At 40.6% G+C, this 12,100-nt stretch overlaps 1 protein-coding gene across 1 annotated transcript in view; it reads right to left on the reverse strand.

The window, feature by feature from the left end:
* LOC133289951 (uncharacterized) overlaps window positions 1-12,100 on the reverse strand; it is a 109,456-nt gene that overhangs the window by 80,079 nt on the left and 17,277 nt on the right. Inside the window, exons 15-21 of the mRNA XM_061487999.1 lie at window positions 10,979-11,046; window positions 4,922-5,042; window positions 4,650-4,844; window positions 4,371-4,568; window positions 4,149-4,258; window positions 3,402-3,465; window positions 3,168-3,266 (exon numbers count right to left, since the gene is read on the reverse strand). Coding sequence (XP_061343983.1) covers window positions 3,168-3,266; window positions 3,402-3,465; window positions 4,149-4,258; window positions 4,371-4,568; window positions 4,650-4,844; window positions 4,922-5,042; window positions 10,979-11,046 — 855 coding nt within the window. The remainder of the gene's footprint in view (window positions 1-3,167; window positions 3,267-3,401; window positions 3,466-4,148; window positions 4,259-4,370; window positions 4,569-4,649; window positions 4,845-4,921; window positions 5,043-10,978; window positions 11,047-12,100) is intronic.

The raw sequence follows: 12,100 nt of genomic DNA on the forward strand, positions 1-12,100 counted from the left end.
CTTCATAGGATATCCTCCTAATCAAAAAGGTTACAAGTGCTACTCACCTTCTCTTCGAAAGGTCTTTGTTTCTATGGATGTTACTTTTTATGAAACACAATCACTTCTCTTCAGGGGGAGCTTTTTCAACTCTCTCGATCTATTTCATATATACCAGGGGGAGTCTTTGCGTGTAAATGGATAGCAGTTGTCGTTGGAATATTCTATTATTTATTTCAATTTTTATTTGATTTTGTATTTTCGTGAGGGATTGTGAAAGATGTTCCACTAGAAATATTCTTGTGGATCCAATCACGATCTTATAATAAGAACAATAAATATTTCTCGATCAATCCTTTTACTCCCATTTCGCTCGCCGCTACTACGGGAATCGCTTTTGCTTTCTTTTCCTTCTACTTCCCCCCCCCCAAATTGATTGGATTTTTTTTTTCCTTTTCCTGGATCGATGCCAAGGCAGACATTTGTCATTTGTGTAAATGAAAAGATATGTCTTGGATTCCAAATAATTCTACTGTCCTACCTTTACCCTTGGAAACATCTGAAACATCTGTTGTTCCTCTACCTTTGGAGACAGGGGGAGTTAATGTACAGGAGACAAGGACAGCAACTGTACCAGAGACTGGAGATCCTCCCGGTAAATGGGGAAAATTCTACAGCAGGCGTAAATCTCCTCAAGATCCTCTAGACTGCCAGGATTCTGACCCGAGTCCTTGTTCCAGCAATCCACTTGAGAACACTGGTACAGCTAACCTAGATATGCCTATTGCCCTTCGAAAAGGTACTAGATCTTGCACTGCTCATCCTATTTCTCATCACATTTCATATGAAAAGTTATCTCCAGGTTTTCGTGCTTTCAACACTATATTAGACGGTACAAAAATACCAAAGAATATCCAAGAGGCACTTAATGACCCTAAATGGAGGGATGCAGTCTTTGAAGAAATGGATGCACTCAGAAAAAATGGAACTTGGGAGTCCGTGGCACTTCCCAGAGGAAAGAAAACTGTAGGTTGCAAATGGGTGTTCACAATAAAATTTAATGCAGATAACAGCATCAACAAATATAAGGCCAGATTGGTTGCCAAAGGATTTACTCAGACTTATGGGATAGACTATCAGGAGACGTTTGCTCCCGTTGCCAAACTTAACTCTATTCGAGTCCTACTGTCACTTGCTGCCAACCTTGATTGGCCCTTGCATCAATTGGACGTAAAGAATGCCTTCTTAAATGGGGACTTACATGAGGAAGTTTACATGGATCCACCACCTGGTTTTGAGGAGGGAGATGGTTATGTATGCATGTTGAAGAAGTCTCTTTATGGACTTAAACAATCCCCTAGAGAGTGGTTTGACAAGTTTACTCGTGCTGTTAAAGGAAGAGGATTTATCCAAGCTCAGACTGATCACACTTTATTTTTTAAACACTCCGATAGTGGTAAAATTGCTATCCTCATTGTTTATGTTGATGACATAATTGTCACAGGTGATGACTGGGAGGAAATAAAATCTTTAAAGGGGGGTTTAGCTAATCAGTTTGAACTGAAGGACCTTGGATCACTCAAATATTTCCTTGGAATGGAAGTTGCTCGTAGCAAGGCAAGAATCTTCTTATCTCAGAAGAAATATATCCTAGACCTGCTACAAGAAACAGGTATGCTTGGGTGCAAGCCTGCAGAAACTCCAGTTGAACCCAATATTAAATTGGGAATTGAAGATGGAGAAGATGTTGACAGGGAGCTGTACCAAAGGTTGGTAGGAAAGCTGATCTACTTATCTCACACTCGGCCTGATATTGCATTTGCAGTTAGCATGGTTAGCCAATTCATGCATTCTCCTAAGGAAAAACACCTTAGTGCGGTTTATAGAATCCTCAAGTACCTCAAAAACACCCCTGGTCGGGGAATGCTCTTTAAAAGAGGACACAAGAGGATGATAGAAATCTATACAGATGCTGATTGGGCTGGCTCTGCAATGGACCGAAGATCCACTTCAGGATATTGTACCTATGTCTGGGGAAATCTTGTGACCTGGAGAAGTAAGAAACAAACTGTTGTTGCCAGAAGCAGTGCAGAAGCAGAATTTCGGGCATTAGCCCATGGCATTTGTGAAGGAATCTGGTTAAGAAGACTCCTTGAAGAATTAAAGATATCTTATTCTCTACCTGTCAGACTCTATTGTGATAATAAGGCTGCTGTCAGTATTGCTCAAAATCTTGTTCATCATGATAGAACCAAACATGTGGAGGTTGATCGTCACTTTATCAAAGAAAAATTGGAGGAGGGTAGTGTATGTTTGTCATATATACCTACCAAGGAGCAAACAGCCGACATTCTCACCAAAGGGTTACACAAACCCATCTTTGAGGGTTTAATTTGCAAGTTGGGGATGATCAATATATATCTCCCAACTTGAGGGGGAGTGTAGAATATTCTAGAGTTTCTTTTTAGAGTCTAGTCTCTTTGATTAGTGTGATGCCTCTTCGTTTGTTGTGTACTTTTATTTATTTTTATTTATTACTTCAACTCCTTAACTACCTTGTAATCTGTATATATAGAACCCTTTGGGTGTCAATCAATATATGAAAAAACATTTCTGTCTTATATTTCATCAGAAGGGTGGATGATGCATCAGACCCAGCCTACCTGTGTTAAGAGACTCCACATTATTTAATTATTTTTATTAATAGAATGAGGGTGGTGAGGATCGAACTAGTGACCACTTAGTCACGCCCGCTCTAACACTATGTAAAGAACCAATTCAACCTAAAAGCTTAAACTGTTGGATGAGGCTACCTTAATGGTTTTATATTTATCTAACACTTCTCAATACAGAGGTTCTTTTTCTGAAAATAAACTAGGAAATGGAGTATTTTCCAACTATAAGCAAGAACCTTCACTATTTATAAAGTTGTAAACGTCCACTGTAGGTGAACAAGGGCAAATGGGAAAAAGAATTTTCCATAATGGGGGGCTAAAACTAGCTAAACTTAAATGAGAACAGCAAAACAAGAAAAATTGACACAGGCAAAGTACACTGCAAGACCATACACAGACAAATTTTTTGCCATTTACTTTTAAAATCAAATCAGGATACAAAAAGTATAAAACTATTCTCATCAGAGAAGAGAGAGAGAAAGAGAGGGAGGGAGGAAGATGGAGAAAACAAACTGATGCGTAATAAATAGCCCCTTGTAAGCGACTATGCCAGGTTTTCTTTGAATCCTCTGATTCACAACGTAAAATCAGTGCATTTGTATCCTCCACAACCTACATCCATATAGTGATTGATATTACTAGACATTAAAACAATGTGGAAATAACAGAAAGATCTCATCCCCAGTTTTTGAGTAATAGAAAAAGAGTGATTACCTTATTGTTGGATTGTGTAGGACTACAAACAACCAGAACATGCTCTGCATTACCAACAAACTCTGGTGGAACCTGATATACCTGTTTCCCCCGTAAGCTATGACAATCAGATTACAGAAACTGTTAATAACATAAATGAAGCTAGAGTAGATGCAGATAACAATCAAAGAAGTAATTCACGCACATACTTGGCAATAGACTAAGAAAGACTTGAGAACAAACAATGAAAGTAATTTGAGAATTGCTTGAGTGGTTTGCATGGAATGCTGATATTTATGTACATGAAGAATAAATAAAACTTGTCTTTACAAAAACAATAAATAAGAATTGAGCTGTTTCCAAAGATCCTAAAGCAATGCCCCAAATACTTCCAATGCTACATTAACTCATAGTATATCCAAAGCTAATATTAATCACTGTTATCATTTCCAACAGTCACCTTCTGATAGAGTTTAGAGTACAGAGAAAGTGAAAGAAAATGAGGGAAAGTTAGAGAAAATGAGAAAGAGAGAAAGGGGAGGGGAGGAGGGGGGGGGAGACCTGAACAGAAACTCAATGCTGAAATGTATTGATTGTTGAAAAAGTATTTTCTGAACAGACATCATGTACAATATATAGCTAAAGCTATCTCTCTAGCCTCAACAGAATTGCATAACAGAATACCTAACTGAAACTGACAGTTGTCAGTTGACACTTGAAACAGAATCTAACTGAAACTGCACTGCTGCACCTGAATTATATAGTCTATTAACATAAAACGCAAAAATAAGGCATTTGCACCTGGTATACTGTTTGTAAGATCTCGAGTCAGGGCTTTCAAGAACATAAAGAAACGGTCCAACTAAGCAGAAGTATCTCCGCTGCCACACAGCTTCTCTGATTCCCATGCCCTGTTACATTTTTATTAACGATACATGATATCGTAATACATCAGATAGTGGCACTACATGGACCCAAAAAATGGCCAAGAGCTAACCTAGAGGGGCTGAAAGAGACCACTACCTTCCACGTTAGAAGAGACAACCACCCCTCAAGGTCAGCCTGATTCCAAGGATGAAGAAACCCCGAGCTGTCATCATCCTCAAAGATCTTCATTACCTGCATCAGTCGATGATACCGAGCAGGAGAAAAATGAAAGGCCAACGATGGAAGCCTCACAGCAAGGCGCGTTGAAGGATAGAAAGGAGTCTCTAACTGAATCTGTTCATAATGAGAGAAAAATTAGAAAGCTTATGTTAAAAAGAGACAACTATAATAATTCCAACACGTCAAGAATTTTACCTGTTGAAGCTGCAAGATGACTCCACACTTGTCAATAATTGGGAAGAAACCACTATTCGTTGAATGGGCTGACTTATTCAGAGAAATTTGGCTCCAGTGATAGTCACCATCAAATAAAAATGCCGATACATCACTTAAGACCAAATCAAATTGCAGGTACATATTATCCTCAGCTGATTCCTGTTGACGGTAATCCTGAACACATTTTCTACAGTTTTAATAGATTGAACAAGTTCAAATAAAAATACTAAAAAATCACCAGGAATATCCACCTGTGTACGAATCATCAAGTTCCCTAGGTCCAGTAAAAGCTTTGTGGCATGGGTATTGTCAGGACAAAAATCAGTAGGAATAGTAATCTTGGGAGCTGCAATATCCAAATCCAATGAAAACCTAACAGATAGGCAACAACTAGAATTAGCAAGGAGCTTTTAAAGAAGAAGCCCTCTAGTTTCAGGAGTAAGTATGGAACAAGGAGCTAAGAAAAAAACTTCCAGAAAATGTAGGGTCTCAATCATCCCATCTAGTAATACCAAGAGCAATCATAAAATCATATTCTCATCACTAGGTAGCTGGAGCTTTGCCATATCACACGCACTTATTACTCCATGTCACTGAAGGAATGTTGAATTCTAATGGTACTGTAGTAAATTGTAATGGGAAGCAATGACCAATACCAATATCACATTATCACCACAAAAACTAGCTTCCTACCCTTTTTGGGCTTAATCACTAAAATAAAATTGAATCTGAAATATATTGTATATTCAAGTGTGTAAGTCTGTACAAGGAGGCTCTCTATTTATAGAGACTAAAAAGACCTAATGGGATGACCTAATGGGCCAAGCCCACAATCTAGACTATTCTAATAATAATAAAATAATATTATTTCTATCACTCCCCCTCAAGCTGGTGCGTATATATCAAAAGCTCCCAGCTTGTTACAAATATGATCTATTCGGGGACCTCTAAGAGCTTTAGTGAATACATCCGCAAGTTGATCATTGGAATTGACAAATAGGGTCTCGATCTCCCTTGACTGGATCTTTTCTCTAACAAAATGACAGTCAATTTCTATATGCTTGGTCCTCTCATGAAAGACTGGGTTAGAGGATATATGCAAAGCGGCTTGGTTGTCACAAATGAGCTTCATAGGCCTTTGTTCACAGAAATGGAGTTCCTTCAGCAATTGTCTCAGCCAGATGAGCTCACAGGTTGCATTTGCCATTGCCCGATATTCTGCCTCCGCACTGGATCTGGCGACCACAGTTTGCTTTTTACTCTTCCAAGAGATCAAATTTCCTCCGAAAAGAACACAATACCCTGAGGTGGATCGTCTATCTGAAGGAGAACCTGCCCAGTCAGCATCTGAATAACTAGAGATCTCTGAACTCCCTTTATTTGTATATAATAAACCTCTTCCTGGCGCCTTTTTAATATATCGGAGAATTCTAATAACTGCATCCCAATGGGAGTCACAGGGAGAATCAAGAAATTGACTTGCAACACTCACTGCGAAGGAGATATCTGGCCTTGTCACAGTAAGATAATTCAATTTTCCAACTAGTCGGCGGTAGCGACTAGGATCTGGCAGTGGCTCCCCCTGTCCTGGTAATAACTTAACATTGGGGTCCATAGGTGTATCAATGGGTTTACAGCCTAACATTTCAGTCTCATCTAGGATATCCAGTGCATACTTCCTCTGACAGATGGAAATGCCCCGCCTAGACTGTGCAACTTCGATCCCCAAGAAATATCGAAGTCTGCCACGATCTTTGGTCTGAAATTGATTGAATAAATGCTCTTTCAACTGATCAATCCCGATCTGATCACTGCCTGTAATGATAATGTCATCAACATAGACCAGGAGATAAACGCACTGGCCAGAAGAGCTATGCCGGTAAAAGACAGAATGATCGGCTTTGCTTCTGATTAAGCCAAAGGATTCAACAACTGAACTAAAGCGGCTAAACCAGGCCCGAGGAGATTGCTTCAGGCCATATAAAGATTTCCGAAGTTTACATATCATTCCAGAACTCTCCCCCTGAGCAACAAAACCTGGTGGTTGCTCCATATAAACTTCTTCCTGCAAGTCACCACGTAGAAAAGCATTCTTAATATCAAGTTGGAGAAGAGGCCAGTGATGAATGGCGGCAAGGGCAAGAAACAGGCGAACAGAAGCCATCTTAGCAACAGGAGAAAAGGTATCCCCATAATCAAGACCAAAGATCTGTGTGTATCCCTTGGCCACTAAGCGAGCTTTAAGGCGATCAACAGTGCCATCAGGACCAACTTTAACAATGAACACCCATCGACAACCGACAACAGACTTCCCGGGAGGAGCACGAACAAGATCCCAAGTGCCATTAGAGTGAAGTGCCTGCATTTCATCAAGCATCGCCTGGCGCCACCCTGGATGAGATAGTGCTTCACCTGTGGTTTTAGGGATGGAAAAAGAAGAGAGACTAGAAACAAAAGTAAAATGTTGTGAAGAAAGTCTGTCATAACTCAAGAATGAATAAAGGGGATGAGGATTTCGAGTGGATCGAATAACTTTCCGAAGGGCAATGGGAGGAGTCTCTGATGGAGGATCCGGAGAAGAAGAGCCGACGGGAAAGGGCGATGAGTCATCAAGAGGCAAAGTCGGAGGAGGTGCAGGCTGACGACACTGGTATGTGAGGAGAGGACGATCTGCAGGTATGGAGGTAATGGGTTGCTCCTCTGGAATAGAGGCACCTGCAGCTGGTAAAGACAAGTCAAGAAAAGGAACAGGAAGGACCTGATCAACTTGTGACACTGGAGACGGAGTAGAGTGAAAAGGCTGCTGATCAAGGAAAGTGACATCAGCAGAAACGATATAACGCTTGAGATCAGGAGAATAGCAACGATACCCTTTTTGAAAACGGGTATACCCAAGGAAAATACATTTGAAGGCCTTGGATGTCAACTTGTCTTTACCTGGAGTAAGATCATGAACAAAACAAGTACAGCAAAAAATATGTAAAGGCAGAGGATAAGAAGGTGCTCCGGAAAACAAAATACTGTGGGGAACATCATTATTTAGCACAGAAGAGGGCATGCGGTTGATAAGGAAACATGAGGTGATAATAGCATCTGCCCAAAAACGAAGTGGGACGTTCATATGAATGAGAAGAGTACGTGCAGTTTCAACTAGATGTCTATTTTTACGTTCAGCGACTCCATTTTGTTGTGGAGTGTGGGGACAAGTAGTCTGGTGTATCGTCCCATGTGTATCCAAAAATTTAGAAAATTCAAGAGACACATACACTCTTTTGCATTATCACTGCGCAAGATTTGAATAGAAGCACCAAATTGAGTTTTTATTTCTGCACAAAACTTTTGATAAATTGAAAATAACTCAGAACGATTTTTCATTAAATAAACCCAAGTGCAACGGGAGAAATCATCAATAAAGGTTATAAAATACTGAAAACCCAAAACTGACATAGTCCGACTCGGACCCCAAATATCAGAATGAACAATAGAAAAGGGAGCAGCAGCTCTTTTATTGACTCTACTAGCAAAGGAAGAACGAGTATGCTTTCCCTGCTGACAAGACTGACAATTCAAAGACTTAAGACCTGACAAAAAAGGAACTATATGCTGAAGCTTCGAGAGACTTGGATGACCCAGACGGCTATGGAGAAGCTCAGGAGACTCTGTGAGAGAGCATGCAACTGGAGCAGAGGGTGCATGCATATAGTAGAGACCTCGTGACTCACCGCCCGCTCCAATCGTCTTCCCCGTACCCGGATCCTGCATAGAAAAAGACTGTTTAGAAAAGGTGATAGAGCAAGAAAGAGAATGGGTCAATTGACTAACAGAAATTAAATTGAAAGGAATGCCAGGGATGTAATAAACAGAGGTTAAAGTCAAGAAAGGAGTTGGTTTGGCTTGCCCAATGCCACGAGCAGGAGCCTTGGTGCCATCAGCAAGAGTAACAGAGGGAAGATTATTAGAAAAGGTAAGGGAAGTAAAAAGATCCTTATTACCACAAAGATGATCAGTAGCACCTGAGTCTATTATCCAGGGTCCAAGAGACGATTGAGAAAAACAAGCAACATGATTACCAGTATCTGGAGCAGGTGGCTGAGAAGAACTCTTCTGGAGAAGGGCCTCATAGTCTGCAGCGGAAATAGTCACTGATCCGGTAAAGGGCGGCACAACATCTGTTTGAGCAAAGTTCATATGTGGTGGCTTCAAGTGAGGGTACTTTCTATAACAACGTTCTTCAATGTGGCCCAGATATTGGCAATAAATACACCGAGGCCTTTGTCCTCGGCCACCCTGTCCATACGACATCGTCTGTCCACGCCCGCCTGGGCCATATGATGTCGTGGGCCCGCGACCGCCTTGTCCGCGGCCACGACCGCGTCCACCATTGTTCCAATTACCACGAGAGACTAAAGCAGCAGAATCAGACAAGAGAGCAGTAGAGTCAGTAGCTGTGACGTGTGCGGGTGCCACCTTATCTTGAAGATTCAGAAGGCGCTGAAAGGTCTGGGATATGCTGGGAATCGCAGTACTGGTTAGAATGTTCTCACGAACACTTTCTAATCCGTCAGGGAGACCAGAGAGAGTCACAACCGTAAAGAGACGCTCCACTTGCGTCTTGTACACTGTAGCATCCGCAGCATGAGGTAACATAGCCAAAAATTCCTGCATCAAAGAACGAATCTTACCAACATAAACTTCCATACGAGCTTCGGGTGATTTGCGCAAATCCATCATCTGGGAGACAATGGAATAAAGTTGTTGAATATCATTGGTGTAGAGGTTTTTGGCTTCCGTCCACACATCATAGCAGGTCTCAAAAGGAATGAAAATATTGAGAAGAGATGAATCAATGGATTGCCAAAGAATACTGAGGAGCTGAGCATCAACTTTCTCCCATTCAGTCATCTGATCTTGGGAAATATCAGTCTTCTTAGTGGTGAGATGTTTGTCATGGCCTTGACCGGTAAACCAGATCTTAACGGAGGTAGACCAGGTCTTGTAAGTGGCAGATCCGGTCAATTTCAGAGTTGTGATAGATGGAATAGCACTTGAAATGATGCCGGAAGAATGTTTATTGGTTCCTTCCATCAGGAACAGCGATCAGACAACCAAAAAACTGTAAAAATTACGCGAAAAAGGAACAAAGTAGCGACTTTTGCACTGGAAACCCTCGAACGGAAGAGACCCACAATGATCGGTCACTGGATCTGGAAGGAGGAGGCAGAGGCGAGCTTGTCTGCCTTGGTTTTGTCGGAAAAGGTGGCCGGAACAGTGCACACGCGCCGGAGAGAGGTGGCGCGTGAGGCCCACGCGCAGACAGCTGTGGTGGCGCGTGGAGGCGCGTGCGGCGGCCGTTTGGGACGGGTCTTGGACATAAATGGTCGCCGGCGTGAGGGGATCCTGATCGCGTGGTTTCTCGCCGGAAAGGTGGCCGGAACAGTGATGAACAATGACGGAACAGTGTTTCTGGCGATGTGAACAGTGTTTTCTGGTCAAATAATGAAGGAGGATGACGATCTGAGATCGAAAAAGGGTCTAACAATGTTCGGAGGGTTGAAAAGGGTTGCCGGTATGATGCACGGCGGTAAAAAGGTTTGCCGGTATGATGCACGGCAGTAAAACGAAAGGAAAAGATATAGATGCGGAAGCAGAGCCCTAGAGCTCTGATACCAAATTGAATCTGAAATATATTGTATATTCAAGTGTGTAAGTCTGTACAAGGAGGCTCTCTATTTATAGAGACTAAAAAGACCTAATGGGATGACCTAATGGGCCAAGCCCACAATCTAGACTATTCTAGACTATTCTAATAATAATAAAATAATATTATTTCTAACAAATAAAATGTAAAAGAAAATTTAGGATCTTAAAGAGTTCCCATGAATCTTTCAATGAACCTCTTATAGTCATTATATTGGTTTCAACTGATATTTTTTAATTTCTTTAAGATTGACTCTTCATTAACTACCTTAGTCTAGAATTTACTTTTTTTACCATTAGGAGCCCTGGTCGGTTGCATAACGCAGAGTGTGACAATGAGGTAAAAAAAAATTGTGTACACACAGATAGAAATATACTAGTACAATACTAATTATAAGAGCAGATCTTCAGCACATGTATAATGAGTAATAGATAATATGCTCGTTATACATGTGCTTTAAATTATTTAATTCTAACAAGAATCACAACACACAAATTTCCTATAGTTTTCCTTCAACAACAGTACAACATAGTTTCCTACTCAAAAATCATAGGCTCTATCACTATGTCATGCATAAATTACAGAGTTAGAAGACTGCGAAGATAATAACCTGGCATGATCCTTTAATGCTTGGTTCATTTGTTGCTGGGCAGAGCGCTTCACTTCGTCAATTGTCATCTAGGAACATCATACGAGCCAATGAGAATATTGTCTTACATGAGATTAAACAAGTATCAAGAATCAGGTAAAAAGAAAACCTCTCCAAAGAGACAAATAAATTCCATGTTTTTAGCATAACAAAACACATTGAGAATAGAGCCAACAAGAACATTCTTTTACATGAGATTAAACAATTATCAAAAATGTGATAAACAGTAGAACTGTCAAAAGAGACTAAAACAAATTCCATGTTTCTTGCATAAGAAAATACATTCCGAAAAGGGCAAACCCCAAGGCTCCCTGACTTGCAAGGGAAGGGGTGAAGGTCAATTTTACGCAACCTTATCCTTACATTTTTGCAAAGAGGTTATTTCCAAACTCAAACCCATGACCTTCCAGTCACAAGGAGAAACATTACCGCTGCTCCAAGGCTCGTCTTCAAGAAAATATAATGAGAAAGAAAAAGAAATATTACAAAAAAAAAAAAAAGGAAACAGATCAGGAGGAGAAAGGATAAATGAAAAGATAAACGCAACATCAACATCAACACCACCTTTATCCCAAACTAGTTAGAGTTGGTTGCGGATAAAGACAACAATACAATAAAAACTTTAAGAGTTGAATGACAGGGAAGCTAGTAAGCTAGATTCCATTTTGGTTTTACTTGATCCTATTCATCTCAGCTTGCAATCAAACCAGATAGGAGAGTTTGGACTCCGATTTGTCTAGTTTTTTTTCTTGAAAATCCTTCTTCCAATTCCTACCTCACTCCCCTAATCACCAATATTCCTTAAGATAAACCAAAATGGATCCAAAGGTCCCCCTAAAAGCTAGTCTTCTGTCTGGACATCAATACTTAATAGGACTAACACAACTGATCTGGCTGCAAATTTGTAGACGACACCCTGCTCTATCTCCTGATTTTGTAATGTGATCTTCGGGTTCAGAAACTATTGAGCACCTGTGCTTGTATTACAAGGTGGTATATTTCTTATGAAAAAATTGTTCGGGGTTCTGGTGAGGTTTAGGTGTGTCGTACTTTTGAATAGTTTAAGATTAGATTTCAAGGCTT

The sequence above is a fragment of the Gastrolobium bilobum genome, unplaced genomic scaffold (genome assembly GCF_033153095.1).
Source record: "Gastrolobium bilobum isolate Gb01-03AN ecotype WA unplaced genomic scaffold, APGP_CSIRO_Gbil_v1 utg16824, whole genome shotgun sequence".
In the NCBI taxonomy this organism is placed as follows: Eukaryota; Viridiplantae; Streptophyta; class Magnoliopsida; order Fabales; family Fabaceae; genus Gastrolobium; species Gastrolobium bilobum.